The 18,041-nt window shown below is 37.4% G+C and overlaps 1 protein-coding gene and 1 pseudogene across 1 annotated transcript; one reads left to right on the top strand and one right to left on the bottom strand.

Moving 5' to 3' along the window:
• Positions 1–749: 749 nt before the first annotated feature.
• LOC114631955 (melanoma-associated antigen B4-like) lies at positions 750–2,414 on the bottom strand. The gene is made up of 2 exons (XM_028780329.1): positions 2,346–2,414; positions 750–2,239 (listed from the first exon to the last, which is right to left on the bottom strand). The coding sequence occupies exon 2, from the start codon at positions 2,176–2,178 to the stop codon at positions 1,153–1,155; it is 1,026 nt and encodes a 341-aa protein (XP_028636162.1). The 5' UTR covers positions 2,179–2,239; positions 2,346–2,414; the 3' UTR covers positions 750–1,152.
• Positions 2,415–11,925: 9,511 nt separating this feature from the next.
• LOC114631945 lies at positions 11,926–12,936 on the top strand (annotated as a pseudogene).
• Positions 12,937–18,041: the final 5,105 nt, after the last annotated feature.

Raw genomic sequence — 18,041 nt, 5'->3', positions numbered from 1 at the left:
GTCAGGTTGGTTTCATACTCACAAACGTTGTGTTTCTAATGTACTATTCACAATAATTCAAAAATTAATAATTTCATTGCTTATTCTTTGGATTGTGTATGAAAATGATTGTTTGGGGCTTCAGGCCTTGAGTTTATTAATAAAAATACATTTAGAAATAGTAATCAAAAATTAAATAAGTGACCCATGGCCTGATTCATGCTTGGAGGACTACAACAATGTAGATTTTAGAGAAATTTAGACAATGTAGTTAATCCTTCTGTACCAATCGTGCAAACTTCAGAAATTAGTAGGTTGTTTTACTACAGAGTGAATCTGATAAAGCCTGTCATATAGGATTTGGGTATGAAATGGATCTAAATCACATGGCAAAAACTGGGTCTTTAATTAATGGAAGTTATTGCTAAAATTATTTTGGCCTAAGATGGTAAAAATCATTCTCTTACAGAATTCTATTTTAAAATTCTATTAGACAATAAAATTTTGTTAAAGAATATACAAGAATCTATTAGATTCTTAATAGAACATTCAGAGATTCTCTTTGTATTCTATTAGAGAAGTTACAAGGCACTCATAGTTGCATGGACCATTTATCTTCAGACAACATGGTGATGATGTAGATTTCCAATATTAATTAGTTAAAAAAAATACTAGCTAAAAGCATACCTCTAGGAAACCATGAAACAATTAATACATTGAGTAATCAACTCCATGTTTGTCTCAATAGATATTACAAACAATAGACAAAATCATACAGCTAATTAGTTTATTACTGTATTTGTTTCACCAATGTGTGGCATTACATTTCCATGAGAATCACTTTTACAAATTCATGTTTTCTTATGTAATTCTAAAAAAGAACTTGTGAAAAATTTTCAAGTTGTTTTTAAAGTAACAGAACTCTTGGTTGTAACATTGAAATGCAGCAATAAATTTATCAAGCATAGCATGGAGAAACAAAGATTGTGAAACAAATTAACTTTCCATCAGTAGAACATTTGCAGTTCACCAAAGCAAATATACATATCATTTACTCATGTATAAACAAATAAAAGAAAACATATGCTTTATTCCTGTAACCCATAAACTCTCCACTACATAGAAGGTTGACTACATTTCAAACAGGAATTGAAAGCTCAACTTCAGTTGCAGCTATTTGTGGGAAAAGCTGCAGGACATACACCTGGGATGAACCCTGTCCATTGCAGCTGGGGGACCCAAGGCTAAAGATCCCCGTTGTGTTCTCTCCATTTGTTCTTTAAGAGCTTCTTCATACGGAACAGGGAAGAAGCTAGGAACGGTGTCATTGATCTTAGCCCAAACTTCAAGGACTTTCATTTTACTGGTTTCTAAATGGGCCCGAAAACCCCACAGGAAATCATATCTTGGGGATTTACCCTCAGACATCTTGCGGATCTCAAGGTAATTTTGCTCAACCAGATCTTTGGTGATGAGCCTTCGGGGTTCCCCAAAAATCATGTGCTTCCTCCCTGCATACACTCCTAACACATTCAGGAATTTCCAGATCTCATCCTCAGTGGCACGGTTGCCTTTTGTGAAAATCAGACCCAAGATGGTCATCAAAAGACCCATCTTTGGCAATCCCCTCTTGCCACTTAGAATTTCAGCAGTGGAGAGACCTAGCTTGCTGACAATGGCATAGGATTGACTACTGGTATTGATTTTCTTTAACTGCATTCCAAAGATCATTTCCATTCGGGAGGAAGATTTCCTCAGGATGTCAGAAAACTGTGTCTTGTATTTCTTACTGACCACTCTCAGCATATCAGCATCTGTAAACTCTTCACTCTTCTGAAACTTCTCCAGCAGGAACTCTACCAACATACTAGCCTTCTTGGTAAGAGCATCTGTGCATATCGGCTGAGTGATGGCTTCTGCTTTGAAGGTACATAGACTTTCTGTATCACCACTACCAGTAGGAGCCTCAGCACCTAGATCAGAGCCTGTGCTGGATATATCTGCATCAGGAGATGCAGAAAACACAGCTCTCTGAGGAGTGGAAGCCCCAGAAAAGCTTGGGGAATTAGCTTGGCTAACAGGAAGAGACGCTGACCTTCTGCCTGAAGTAGGGTGATCACTCTGGAGACCTTGGCTACCCCCACGTCCACGGTGACGTTTAGCATGGGAGTGGCCCTTATTCTTGTGGCCCCTTGGCATGACAACAGGGGTCAGAGGCAACAGGCAGGGCTGTAGTCAGGAGAGCTGGCAAAGCAGGAACCTGGAAGAATAGAATGACAATATGTGAGCACCATACCATTGCAAAGTAGTGAACACCTTTGCTTTTAGAAAGGTCTCCTTCATTGCTTTCCTGTAGGGCAACATACTGTGTTCCTCTTCTCCTGTTCAGCTTGGTTAGGACTACTATTCTCTTTGTCTGCTTGAATCCCAAGAACCCTGCAAAAGAAAATAGTTTATTAGATTGCTGTATGATAGCCTAGTTACCTAGAGTGAGAGAACAGGCTGTTCCCACTAAATAAGAATAAAAATGCTCATGATCTATATTCCCAACTAGGTATCCACAGTTATTAAATTCTGAAGAGCCACTTCCCTCTGTTACTCTGAAGTTCATTCTACAAACTTCTCTAGTTGCACACAGGAAATTTTAACAACCACTTCACTGCTACCACTTTATTCAGAGGACCTCAGGACTTGTAGTGCTGCATCAGAGGAGATATTGAAGAGCTCTTGTTGCTGTTATCAAGAGTATGATTCCCATACTCCGCAGACCCAAAGAAGTTAAACAAGAAGGAAGGCCCAAGCAAGGAGTTTGAATCTCACTTAGAAGAAGCAATAAAATAGTCATAAGAGGCAGATGGAAAGAGGGAACTGGATGGGGGATGGGTAGGGAAATGGGGAAATCAGGATCAGATGTGGGGGGGGGGGACAGGAAAGATGGCTAAATGGTCATAAGAATGAATGGAAATCTGCAATTTATAGGGGTGAGGAGGTGGGGGCATATACAGGGGGAGACAGAGACCTAGGATAATGAAGTTTCACAATAATCAATGGGGTTGACCTTAACTGTGACTCCCAGCATTAGGCATATGGAACCTAAAGAGACCCCCTCCTGAAGCCAGGCAGGAACCCCAGTGGAGCAATAGACATACCAACTCACGCACAAAACTTTCAACCCAAAATTTATCCCATCTGCAAGAAATGTAAACACAGGGGATGGAGCAGAGACTGAGGTAATGGTCATCCAATAACCAACCCAACTTGAGACCCATCCCATGGCCAAGCATCAATCTTTAGCATAATCAATGATACTTTGTTAGGCTTGAAGACAGGAGCAAGTTGTCCTCTGAGAGGATCCACTTACCAGCTGACTCAGACATATATAGACACCCATAGTCAAGCAGTGGATTGTGGACCCCAAAGGAGATAGGAGTTCCACAGGAAGACCAAGACAGTCAATTAACCTGGACCCTTGGGGTTCTCAGAGTCTGACCTACCAACCAAAACTTACATGGGCTGGACCTAGGCCTCCTTGCACATATGAAACATTTGTGTAGTTTGACCTTCATATAGGTCCCGAACAACTGGAATGGGGGATATCCCAAACGTTGTTTCCTGTATGTGGGATACATTCTAGCTGAGCTGCCTTGTCTGGCTTCAGTGGGAGAGGGAGCCCCTAGCATCCCCAAAACTTCAAGTGTCAAGATGGTGGCATAACTGGGGTTGGGGGAACCTACTCAGAGAAGAAAGGGAGAAAGGGAGAATGATTGTGGCAGGAGTGACTGGAAGGGGGCAGTGAGCAGAATATAAAGTGAATAAGTAAAAAGAAAATAAATATTTTTTTAAAAAAATGATTATCACAATAAGCAAAGTCCTCAGCAGGCAAAGCCCCTTACAACAAAGCTCTAATCTCCCTATTCTACCAGACACAAAGGTGGGTAGTATATCATTTTTTGTGGATGCCTTGATCCACAATTGCTATAATACAGATTTCTGCTATCTGCCCCTCTCCCAACTAGTTATGGAACACTAAATCTTTAAAATTTGACAATTAACCAGTTTGTAATGCTGCAAGTCTCAAGAATTCCCCTTTTGCTGCCAGAGTCAACCAGCCTTACACCTAAGACTTCATTCCCTTAGAGACCATTGGGAAAGATAATGGCCTCTGGTCCTAGCTGCCAGCGTTCTAGAACTTCAGAGACAAGAGTAAGGGTGAGGCCTCTGTGACCTCCTTTACAGGATTAATTATGGTTTAGGGGAACTTACAAGGGTTTAGTGTTGTCACAGTTTTAATTCAAATTATCCCCCAAGGCACATAATAACACTTACAGGTCTTTCTTACTTGATCACAGGCCACAGACGAAGACCTTGACTCAAAGGCCGTGAAAGCGGAAGTCAGAGTCCTCTTCTTCCGGTTCCCTGTGCTCCCTGCCCCCCAACCCCCACCCCGCTCTGCCCCTTGACCCTTTTCTAAGTGGCCAGTTCCATTGTTCAGGTAAGGGGAGGATGTTCTCAGAGAAAAAAAATGTTTTTTTTTCCTGTTGATTTTTTCACAGGGCTGGGACACCTCTTGAATGAACTGAGAGTAGAACTAAACATCTCATTTCTATCAGAGTCCTAAATAGAAAGGAAGATGAAGCAATTTTGAGTTTATGATTCATGCCCACCACCTTGTCATTAATTATGGATAAGTCTCTAGGTAGTCAGTCTTCTTTTGAGAAGAAAGCCCTGCATCTTCTTAAAGTTTTGAATACTTTCCTTCCAGGAATACCTACATAGCCTAGGGTTGTCTGAAACTTTGATCATCCTTCCTCAGTTTCCAGAATCCAAAGTTAACACTAATGTTCCACAGTGCTTGGTTGCTACAAATATTCTAATTAGATATTAGCTTGTTTAAAATTTTTATTTTTATTTTGAGGCAGCGTCTAACTATGTAGTCCAAAGTAGCCTCAGACTTTCTGTATAACAAAGGGTGGCCTCAAACTGAAAATCCAGCTGCCTCTGTGTTTTTAATCTTCCCACTGAAGGCCTGAACACCTAAGCTCTTATCTTGATTATATATAAGTGCTTGGCTACTTCTCTATTGAAATTCCTAAGGATTTTAGGCCAGCCACTCAGAACCGGACTAATGCTTACAACTGCTGATATGAAATACTATAAGCTGTATGTGACCACTTCTGACTGGATTGATTATTGTAGGTAAGTCAGCATGAGGGGAAGATAGATGCTTGTTGGCTCCTTTGTAATTTGATGTGTGACGTCCTTCTCTCCTTATGCAATGTCATGATACTGACTGCTGGCTGGGCCTGGAAGTACAAATTTTCTGATATGAAATTATCTCTTTCCTCTAAACAAGGTGTTACACAATAGCACCTAAAGGTAAAGGTGAAAGTGCGTCTTGACCTAACATCCATGATTGGGTCCTATGTAATTTTGGCTTTATGATATGCTCAAGATTTGTGACTTGAGTTTCCACTCGTATCAGATGTAGTCAGAAGACTTGATACTTGATTTCCTGTTCATATTTGTGGGTATATTTTGTTAAATATGAGATTAAAGTAATAACCAGGTATCATCCATTAATATTTTATGTTTTTAGTGGCATAATCTCTCAACACATTTGCTTATACAGGCTTCAGATCTGCTTCTACTTCTATACATATTTAGTGGCACTGCTGTTAATTATTAATATCTTTTATTTACTTCACAATTTTTTCATGGTTTATTTCAATCATGGAAACAGCTGTTTAAGGGCAGTTGTCATTCATATATTCATTAATGTAAAACAGTTAAATGTGTGAAAAATTAAGATTTAGTGACATCTTTACAGTGATATCATATGTGGCAAATAAACAGTATACATGGTAATGCAGATATATTTCTTTCCTGTTTTATGAATAGGTTGTTATATCTGCTCTATAAAGAATTTTTACATTTATATTTACTTTTATATTTTGTACAGTTAGAATATTCTTGATGTTTTGAAACTTGTCCTTTTTATTAGATGATTAACCAAGACTTCTAAATATATATTTTTTCATTTGTTTTTAATCCTGCACATGGTCATGTTTGTTTTAACTTCTTTTTTTTTTTTTGAGACAGGGTTTCTCTGTGTCGTCCTGGCTGTCCTGGAACTCACTCTGTAGACCAGGCTGGCCTTAAACTTGTTTTAACTTCTTAAGGAAGCACTAGCTTCCAATGTACTATTTTCTAATGTGAATTCACCCTTTTGTTTTTATTTCACACATGCACAACACAACACAGCCTATTTACACTTGTGCACTACAAAATTATATATACCTGAACTTGTAGAAAATATTATTTTCTCTGTGAGTAAGCTCTCTTACCTGCCAGTTAATTGGTGTATTGTCATCTTGTCTTTGAATAAAGGGAAACTAGCCTACTAAAATGGTTGAGTGATTATAATTACATAATTTCCCCTATACTTTTCTACTTCTGTCATCTCTAATATCCTTGTTCTCTTTAAAATTTAGAGATATAAAATATCCCTAAATTCTGTGTACAGCCTGATAAACCTGTATAATGCTATTTATATGTATATTTTCAGAGCTGGCCATTTGCTATTGGATAACCAAGTAGTGTGCCTTCCATGGGGAAAACTATTGCTTTTAGGATTCCCTATCTGCCTGTAATTATTTAAGGTAAGGTTGGAGCTTCACAGGCATTCTCTAGTCCACTTTGGCATGCCAATTGGTGTTGTGCTTATTCAGCTAATATTTAGGTAGTCATGCCAGGGGGATTTTATATTTATAATCTAAAAAAAATGAAATAATTAAAAAATACTAAAGTGATTTTTAATATTTTTACATGATTTGGATGGAGATAAATGAAATGGAAATGTGTTCATTTCTTCATACCTAATGAGATAGGTCCATAAGCCAGGCTTGTCTAGAACACTTTTTGAAAGTGTGATGGACAATTTATTTAATATACAACTTACAGTCCATTGGTTTTCTGCTCCTCTAGATCCTCTCTCTCTCTTTTTTTTTTACTTTACCAAACAGAAAACATTAAATTTCAAAAGGAGGTGGGACACTATATATGTTAGTGTTCTGGGATATCTTTCTTTTTCTCTTCTTCTTTTTTTTTCATATAACTATTTTTTTATGGGATATTTTGTTTACATTTCAGATGTGATTCCCCCTTACCCCTTTCCTCCTACCCTGGAGCCCCCAATCCTATGCCCCCATCCTCCTGCTTCTATGAGGATGTGCCCCCACCCACCCGCCCAGTCCTACCTCCCCACCCTTGAATTTCCCATCACTTGGCGTCCAGCCTTCATGGGACCAAGGATCTCCTCTCCCACCTATGCCCAACAAGGCCATTTTCCCCTACATATACAGCTGGAGCCATAGGTCCCTCCCTATGTGCTCTCAGGCTGGAGCTCTGGTTGGTTGATATTGTCACTCTTCTTATGGGGCCACAAGCTCCTTCAGCTCCTTCAGTCTTCACTCTAACTCCTCCATTGGAAACCCTGTGATCAGTTCAATGGTTAGCTGCAAGCATCTGCCTCTGAATATGTTAGACTCTGGCAGAGCCTCTCAGGAGACATCTATAACAGGCTCCTGTCAGAAAGCATTTCTTGGCATCTGCAATAGTGTCTGGGTTTGGTGACTGTATATGGCATGGATACCCATGTGGGGCAACCTCTTATTGGCCTTTCCTTCAATCTCTGCTCCACTCTTTGTCCCTGTGTTTCCTCCTGTGAGTATTATGTTTGCCCTTCTAAGAAGCACTTAAACAGCCACACTTTTGTCTTCTTTCTTCTTGGACCTGTGGTCTGTGAATTGAATATTGGGTATTCTAAACTTTTGGGTTAATATCCTCTTATCAGTGAATACATACCATGTGTTTTCTAGTTCCATCCATTTGTCTGTGAGTTTCATGGAGTCATTGTTTTTAATAGCTGAGTAGTATGCCCTTGTGTAAATGCACCATATTTTCTGTATCCATTCCTCTGTTGAGAGACATTTGGGTTGTTTCCAGATTCTGGCTATTATAAATATGGCTGATATGAAGATGGTGGAACATTTGTCCTTATTACATGCCCAGGAGTGGTATAGCTGGTCCTCAGGTAATGCTATGTCCAATTTTTTGAGGAACTGCCAGACTGATTTCCAGAGTGATTATACCTGCCTACAATGGTCTCCTTTTACTTTACTGCTTTCATTAGACTTGTAGGACTGAGAAATAGATGAGTTGGTAAAGTGCTTACATTACAAATATGAGGGACTGAGTTCAAACACAAGAAACAACATGAAAGTCTAGTATATTTTTAATACCCATACTTATGGTATCCTCTATGTTATGTTTATAGCTTATATCTTTTCCCTTTTTAATATGGACAGAAGTCTATGAGCTTTATTTACCAATTTATTTAAATGCTATAATTCGTTTCTATTGTTTTTCTCTATTAGTTTTCAGTTTCATTTGTTCATTTTAATTCAAGTTTAAATTTTCTTTTTATTATAATTATCTATGATAGGAAGTTTGCATGATTATAGTATATATCATTTATTTTTAACACAAAAATTTAATTCCTATAAATATCCCCCAAATACTGCTTTTGATGACACTCAGATATTTTGATGAATTTGCTTTCATTCCATTTATCTTTAAAAATGCTTTAAAGACTCCTTTGATTTGTGTTTTCTTTAGAAGTATTACTGCAATCTCTAAATATTTTAGGGTATTCTTATAATGTTTCTGTAGTGAATTTCTACATTAATTTTTTCATGGACTTATAGAATACATTGTAAGGTTTCTGTTCCTTTAAATTTGTCACATAAGTTATTAAATGGGGAAGAATGCGGTCCTTGTGTGTGTTTATTCTATGTAAACTTCAAGTTGTGAACTATTGTGATCAATATTGTAGAAAGACTACATATATTTCAGTAAATGATTATTCTTTACAACTAAATCCTTTAATTATTTGCTTTGGACTTGTAAATTACACAAAGGGGAATGTTGAAATATTTAACTATACAAATGGATTTGTCTTTTTAACTATTTAATTTTCATTAAAAATTTATTTTTCATTTTATGTATCTGGGTATTTTGCCTGCATACATCTTTTAACTGCAAGTGCTGTGTGTCCCTAGTGCCTGCAAAGGCTAAAAGAAGGCATCACATTCCCTGGAACTGGAGTTAAAGATGTCAGTGAGCTGCCATGTGGGTGCTGGGAATTAAACCTGAATGCAGAGGAAGAGCAAGCAGTGCTCTTAACTGCTAAGACATCACTCCAGTCTCTTTATAATTTATTTTTAACTCAGGAATATTCAGTGTATATACAACTATGATTGTTATATATTTTCTATTGTAATTGAGAATTTTTATTTTCCTGTTTCTTTTGTAACATAGAAATTTTAAATTTTCAAAAACTTGTTGCTGATTTCTTTAGATATTTAAATGAATGTTTGCAAACAAAGTCTAGTTTGAAATTCTACTGTAATACTTTATAAATCATGCAAATATATTTTAGCAGACTATTCTCAACTTTTGCTTCCTGTTTCTTATTCTATTGCTCTCATATATTTTGCTATTCATAACATATACCTGAATGCAGTCATTTCAAGCAAATTTTATACGCTAGATCTACTGAAAAAAAAAACAGAATAAAATGTTATTTTGTGTATTTATTTATTCTACCACACAATCATGTTTTCCTATACTTCTGTGTTTCTGATTTACATAATTTATTTTTTATGAAGGAATTATTTTAATATTCCTTGCAAACCATGTTTTGCAAAACATGTCAGATTTTGCTTATCACAGAGCTTTCCATTCTTCATGTTGAAGAAAAATATGGTGGCTATAGAATTCTAAGTTGGTGGGTTATTTAAAAATACTGAATGTATTCAACTTTATTCTCTCTCATGTATCTGCTTAAACTCCAGTTAATATGTGTATATTTTATATTTTACTTTTAGGATTCTTAATATTTTAGGCAGAGGTATTTTAATTACCTAAACTGATAATTCTAAAATGCATTCCATATTAGAAGCTGATTATAAATATTCATTTTATCCATAATTTTTTTAAAGCACAGTATGATGTCTTGGTTTATTAATACTGAATTCAGTATGAAATTTTATATTTTTATGGTTAGAATTAATGTTGCATTCACTATACTCATAGGTGTTAAAAGCTAAAACTTCTGCTGTCTTTCATTTTTGTCTCCCTTCTTCTTTCAAATATGTAATTTTATATTTAATATTCCTGTGGTACTACACAGGAGCCTTCTAGATGTGATGGTATAGTGTAAGATGAGAAGAATCATTCTATAACACTATGATTATGCCTCAGTATCTTGGTGAGACTGTCTTGATTACTTCATGAGGATTTCTTAAATATTTTACACCCCAGGTGAGGAAAGAAAGTGAGGTGCTTATATTACTTGGCATTTTACTGCCATGTCTTAGAAAGCTAGAATGGTGGGTGTTTGTCTATTCATCTTTGTAATTTGTTAGAACTCTAGTGAAATCATATGTCACTTAAATTATATTAAAGGGTCTAGTGTTGTAAGACTCTGACGAGCCTTAATTTACCAGAGACCCCCTCCCCTGAGTGAACAATGTGGAGCCAGGGGATCATTGCAAAAGCAAGAAGAATTTATTGTTCCAGCATGCTGGGGTTATCCTGCATCAAAAAGGAGAGGTGACCCCAGGCAACTCATTCAGCAGATCTTTTATACAATTTCTAGGTGTAGCATAGAGAAAAGCAGTTAGGCATAATATGATTGGTAGAACAGTGTGACTTTTAAACTGATTAGCCTTTAGGGAATGAGGTAGCAGGGAATTCCCTTGTCTGTGGATGGCCAAGGTCAGTCCTGTGGGATGTGCCCATGTGCTCTGGGCTTCCCCCACCCTCAGGTGGGTCCCCTCCCCCTGTGGTCTGAGGAATGTTAATTAGCCTCTCTCTCCCAGAGGAACAAGTGTTCTAAAGTTCCTGAGCTGAGCTCTTCAGTGTCTTCTCAGGGATTTAAATAGATAGGTAGACAGACAGACAGACAGACAGACAGACAGACATAGGGATAGATATTTTATTGTTTCTATAATATTGATTACACACAAACACACACAAAAACATTGCACACACACACACACACTCACACACACACACACACACACACTACAGGTTCTTTCCATATATATTATGGTTTCTAGTTTAGTGTTTTTATGGGATCCCTGGGTGTGCAAAAGAGTGGGTCAGTTGCGCTTTCTCTGTTTATTTTTCCTTCTCCTTTTTATATGTTAGTTTTGTTATATTATATTATCCCTTAGAAGCCTGTTTGTTTTCTAAGGAGAGACAGAAAAGGGATGGGATGGAAGTGGGGAGGAACTGGGAGGCATAGAGGGAGGTGAAGTGTAATCAGAATATATTGTGTGAGAAAAATATATTTTAAATAAAACAGAAAACCTGTGTAAGACTATGAATACTATGTATGATGTAATTTTGATATTAATTAGCTTCTTATATTCCAATTGGCCTAAAGAAGAAAGCTACCCTATTTTGTACCAACTGTGGAAAGAGAAATGTTTCATAGTATAGTATTGATTTTGGCCTCTAGGCTACAGAAAAAAAAAGATAGTCTCTGGTTCAAAACACAAAATAAATCCTGAAAACAAATAATACGCTCTTGCACAGGTTTTCTTATCACTTCTAATTTTTGTCTAGCATATAAAGAGATTAGATGTTACCATTTAAATAATCTTGAGAATTTAACAGCTGAATAAACTGAAAGTCAATATTATTTCATAGATCCTGGCCCCTGGATTCATAATTGGCCTGTCTGAAGAGGTACCTGCTCATCTGCCTTCTAGGCACCTTAATGGGTACCTCATGATTCCTGTTCCTTTGCTCCAATCTCTTTCACTGAATAAATATCCCCTTTGGAATCTTGATGCCTTGTAGTACAAAATGGGTGCCAGGAACAATTGGTCCAAGGGCCACTACTCTGAGGGCATGGAGCTGGTAAACTCAGTGCTAAATGTGGTGTGCAAAGAGTGTGAGCACTGGGGCTGTCTGAAAGGCTTGTAGCTCACACATTTTCTGGGCAGTGGCACAGGCTCAGGCATGGGCACACTGCTCTTCAGCAAGATCCGAGAGGAGTACCTGGACTGCATCATGAACACCTTCAACATCATGCAGCCACCCAAGGTCTTAGACACTGTTGTGAAGCCCTATAATGTCATGCTGTCTGTGTGCACTAGCTGGTGGAGTATACCAATAGGACCTACTGAATGGACAATGATTCCCTCTACAATAGACATCTGCTTCCACACACTCAAGTGGATCATACCCACTTATGGGGGACCTCAACCACTTGGTGTCTGCCACCTTGAGCAGTGTCACCAAGTCACTGTGTTTCCATGGCCAACACATGAAACAACTCATGACCAACCTGGTTGTGAACATGGTGCCCTTCCTGTGCCTGCACTTCTTCATGCCTGGCTTCGCCCACCTCACCCCAGACAATCAGCAGTACCAGGCTCTGATAGTGCCTGAGCTCACACAGCAGATGTTCAACGCCAAGAACATGCTGGCTGCCTGTGACTATCACCACTGTCTTCATGGACTTCACCCATGTCCATGAAGGAGGCAGATGTGCAGATGCTGGCCATTCAGAACAAGAACAGCAGCTACTTTGTGGAGTACATACCCAACAACATTATGGTAACTGTGTATGACATCCCACCATGGGGACTAAAGATATTCTCCACTTTCATTGGCAATAGCAATGCCATCCAGGAGCTATTCAAGCACATCTCAGTGCAATTCTAAGCCACATTCCACCACAAGACCTTCCTTCACTGGTTCATGGATGCTGAGAGTAACATGAATGACCTAGTGGCCAAATAATAGCAGTACCAAAATGCCACTATCAACAACAGGGAAGAGGCTTTTGAAGATGAGGATGAAGAACAGATCAACGAATAGGGGGCCTTCAGATGCTAAGGTGTACATCTACTCTTTTATTAGTTCTGATGGTGTGGCAATGGTGCCCTGGCATGTCAAAGGCCCTCTCAAACCAAATACACCAAACTGTTCCCCAGGTTTGTTGGAACATAGAAATGTCCTTTAACAGAGAATTGGCAATCCCAGCAGACCAGGGAGATTTTATACAGGAACACTGTAGCAAAGTAGGGGGCTGTACAGGGCTAATGAAAGTGACCACCTTTTGTTTGCACCACCACCACCCCCAATCAGAATTAGCAGGGGAATTAGAATGAGGATTTGATTTTTATCCTTGGTGATAAAAACTAGAGCCACACAGTGTTGCCTTAATTGAATACACAATAAGGAACTTTATGCCAATCTGTTCATAATAAAATGCTAAACCTGCTTGTTGGTGTCTTGAACTCCATCAAAGCACTGTGATACATAGGTCTCAATTTTCAGATACCTATTTTGTGAGATACCAGAACATCACATCTATCCTGGAAATAGTTGTTGGAAAAAGATAAATTTGCCAGAAAACTGGAGTCCTTAACTCCATTGTTTTCAGGCACTAATGTTGCCAGTGTCTCCAATGAAGCTTCTTTGATTGCTACAAGACACCTTTCAGATGTCATTAATAAGAAGCACTTTGAGCAAGCAATTGAGCAAGTGATTAGAGACTTGGAGGAAAAAAAATAATTTCTGCAGCCTGAGGAGTAGAAGACTGGCTTACCACAGAGCAGGTCATGCAGTCACTGGCTGGTATCTGGAGCATGCAGACCCACTCTTAAAAGTGCCCATCATCCCTCTGGGATAAGTAAGGGACTGGGCTATGTTCAGTATTTGCCCAAGCAGCAGTATCTGTACAAAAAGGAGCAGTTGCTGGACATATTGTCCATGAGTCTGGGTGGCTGTGTTTCTGAAGATGTCTTTTTCTTTTATAAAGATGCTAAAAGAAAAAACAATGAAAAATTACTATTATTTACTTATGTCTTTTTCTTGTCTATAATTATTTTACTTCAGAATCTGTTTACATTCCCCTAAAAGCCCCACTTCTGTTGTATTGGTTCCTAGTTCCTGATCGTTATAAGTGATTGTAGGTTTCTAATTTTTTTAAATATAAATTTTCTGACTTCTGACTTAGAAAGTCAGCTATAAATTTATGATTCATGATATGTATATATGAATATATCATTCTGATATATTCTTAGCTCTTGAAGTCTGATGAATTTTAAAGACATAATTAGAAGGAAACAAAGCATATCATTTTTATGGCTATCACAACTGTTGAAAGCCTTGCATTGAAAGCAGGGTTGGGTGGTAAATGGGAACCAACCATGTTGGATAAAATCTAGGATAAAGAATCACCTGAACCCAGCAAAGTAGTTAACAGCAAACTACAGTGTAGTATTATTAGCTAAAACTGAAAATTCTGAAATTGCAAGCATCCCAATATTTCTTTTTACAGGTAATATGACATATTAAGTATAACATTTCATAGATCACTGTTAATTATCATTTAAGAGTACAAATAACGCCAATTTAGTTGACTTGAACATTGGATTGACATTGATTCTCATTGTAGTTTTCTTTTTCCTGTTTTCCAGCTATCTCTTCCCATCTAGGTCCACCACTTACTGAATAAAATAGACTTACAGAGGTTAATGAAACCACTACTGCATGTGATTTTCACACACATCTTTCAATATTCAGTTCATTTGAAGGGTCCAGTCTAAACAATTTGCATAATTTTGATGTTCTTATATTATTTTTAAGTTCTTTATATGTTTTATCACATTCACAAGTTGGTCACATTAGCTTATGGATGTACCTGTGAGTTAATAACACATAGGCATCAGAGATTAGAGAGATGTATAGGGCAGGTGCCTGTCTAGGACAGACTTTCCTGAAGCTTAAGGAGTTTATCTTGTCAGAAGAAACTTTCAAGAATGTGGCCTATTGTTTAACCAACACACTAAACCAAGTGTGTGAATAGTTCGCTCAATGAAACTCTGGTATCTCAACTTTCAGAAATCATAGTTGAAAGTGTTTACAAAACAGAACACTTTTTAGTTACAATATGAGGAATTGATGGTATAGGAATTTTTACATGGGGAAAAAGTCATAGAGTAAAAGGTAGCTTGGTATGGTATAGTGGAAAATATGAAACCCTGTTAATTCAACATAATAAATACCAATTGATACCTTTCATTTTTTTTTACCTTTTCCTCTGATCTCTAAGATAAGTTAGGAATTAATATTTGCCAATTTCAACCTACGTAAGATACGTGTGTCTCTATTCTTCCTAGTTGTTCTACTCTTCTTAAGGAATTTACCTAGTTTGATGTCTTGGTAGAATATATCTTTAATTTTAAAGAATACTATTGAATTCCTTTACTGTTGTTTTCCAAATTGTGATTTCATCTATGAATTTCTATGTTTCCAACGGCATACTTTCTCAGTCCTTGAAATATAATATCAAATTTGACTAACTTATCCTAGTTAAAAAAAAATCATGCCTATAAGGCAGTGTGTGGTTTGTTTTGAAGCAGGTTTACAAGGGACAAAGTCGCAGACCAGTTGAAATTAGAAAGTGTTGCAGAGATTGATGGAACTAATTCTAAGTAGTCATTGTAGTCATTCTGAATAGAATTCAATCTGAGAAAGCATGGCCTATTTTATGACTATTTGAGATCTTCATAAACCACCCAAAGACTCTAAATTTCATTTTACAGAATCAGTTCAAAGCACAAGTGCTGTTGGGTTGGGTTTCTGTTTGCTTGCTTGTTTGTTTCTAATCAGAGTTGTGTTATTAAAAATGATAATGTGAATCAGGAGAGATGATTCAGGGTTAACAACACTGACTACTCTTCAAGAGGCCCCTGGTTCATTTCCTACCACCTAACATGGTAGCGCAAACCATCTCTAACTTTAGTCACAGGGAACTTAGAGGACCTGACATGCACAGGATAAACAAAGAAGCAAGGCACCCATGAACATTGTGGACAAGTGCTAATGATTTTGTGTAAAGGACTTGTTTTCAGTAATTAAATATAGTTTAATACTTAAAGAAAAGAAGAAAATATTTTCTTTATTAATTAATGAATTTATTCAGTTTACATCCTGATTGCAGCTCCATTCCCTCCTCTAATCCCAGTCCTACCCTCACAAACCTCTCCACCCACTATCCCCTCACATTTTCAGAGAAGGGAAAGTCCCCATGAGGTACCAAAAAGCACTGACACTGCCAGAGACATCAGGACTAAGCACATCCTCTACCACTGAAGCCTGTCAGCTAGGAGAAGTGGATGCCAAGGTAAATAATACAACCCATAACCTCTATTTGTATTTATCCAACATTTGTGCTTTTAATTTTTTATTTATGCCTTTCTTATTTCTCTTCATATAAGCTAGAATTCTACAGAAAGACTTTTATAGCTTGGCTATAAATACTACAGCTGAACTATCATGTATTTGTTGCTTATATATCAGATCTCATTTGGCTTTTTTTTTCTGTTTCAAAATCAGTTGTTACTTTCTTGTTTTGTTTGTTTTTATTTTTATTTTTATTCATTATTTTATTTATTTAAATTTCAAATGTTGTTCCCCTTCCTGGTCTCCCCTCCAAAAACCCCCATGCCATGCTTCCTCCCCTTTGCCTCTAAGAGGGGAGGAACCCACCCACTTACTACTTCATCACCCCTCTACCATCTCTGTACCAATACCATGTGGTTTTTATCACTACTGCTCAGTAGTGAAGCTTGAGGTCAAGGATGATGATTCCCCCAGAAGTTCTTTTATTGTTAAAAATTGGTTTGCACTATTCTGGGGTTTTTGTTTTTCCATATGAATTTGAGAGTTGGTCTTTCCATGGCTGTGAAGAACTGTGTTACAATCTTGATGTGGATTACATTGAATCTATAGATTTCTTTTGGTAGAATGGCCATTTTTATTGTTAATCCCGCCAATCCATGAGCATGGGAAATCTTTCCATCTTTTGTGGTCTTCTTTGATTTCTTTTTTTTCAGGATTCAAAGTTCTTGTAGTATAGATCTTTCATTTGCTTGGTAAGAGTTACACTAAGATATTTTATATTATTTGTGACTATTGTGAAGGGTGTTGTTTCTCTAATTTCTTTCTCAGCCTGTTTATCATTTGTATCAGAGGAAGGCTACTAATTTGTTCGGGTTAATTTTATATCCAGCCACATTGCTGAAGATGTTTTCTTTTGTGACTTCTTCAAACACATCTAAGACAGCTAGGTGGAGCAGAGGAATGTGTTTTCTGGCCTCAGTGGGAGAGGATGTGCTTTATCCTGTAGAAAATTGATGCCCTAGGGAAGTGGGATGCTGGTGAGGGTGAGGTGGGGTGGGTGAGTGGGTGAGGGAACATCCTCTCAGAAGAAAGGGGAAGGGAATGGGGTGAAGAACTTAGGGAGAGGGACCAGGAAGTGAGTAACATTTGGAATGTAAATAAGTAAAATAATTTAATAAAAAAAGACTGCTGGATGAGAGAAGACATACCAAATTATCCCAGAACAAATACACAAACAGTCCATTCTTGTTTCTTCTTGCCTCTTTTTTCACCCTTTAGTTCCAGCTAACCATGAAGTTTATTTTATTTATTTTTCTTCATCTATGCCAAAATGTCTATAGAGACAGCTGAAAGCTGTTCTGTAGATGAGAAGCTTCTATACCAGAGATCTTGTACAGAAAAGAAATGGATGCTAAGTGTTCAACTACAATCATTGTCTTACTTTTTTATTCCTTTTATCTATAATATAATATCATTTCAAGGAATCTTTTTTGCACTCCTTAATTTTCTTATTGCATTAACCTAAGACACATGTATTTAAATTTGTTTTCAAAATAGCAAGATCATGTCTTAAAATATCAGTTCAAAATATGATTTTTAAAAATCAATCAATTAACAACATTGGTAAAGTTCTTATTTGCCCAAGAAAATGAAATAAAAAATGATATTCATTTCCAGGTGTCTTGATGGACATGCGATTCTAGAACTCTATTATTTGTCCTTCTGGAGCACAGGACTCCAGTGAACATTTTCCATATACTTGCTTGTCCACCTGCTATGCCTAGGTGATT

This window comes from Grammomys surdaster, unplaced genomic scaffold (assembly GCF_004785775.1).
Source record: "Grammomys surdaster isolate TR1022 unplaced genomic scaffold, NIH_TR_1.0 369, whole genome shotgun sequence".
Lineage (NCBI taxonomy): Eukaryota > Metazoa > Chordata > Mammalia > Rodentia > Muridae > Grammomys > Grammomys surdaster.
The sequence above is the reverse complement of the archived record's forward strand: the minus strand, read 5'-3'. Positions and strand labels throughout refer to the sequence as shown.

What these genes read in the sequence shown, in the direction of transcription:
- LOC114631955 (XM_028780329.1), bottom strand. Translation starts at nt 2,178, where the DNA reads ATGCCAAGGGGCCACAAGAATAAGGGCCACTCCCATGCTAAACGTCAC.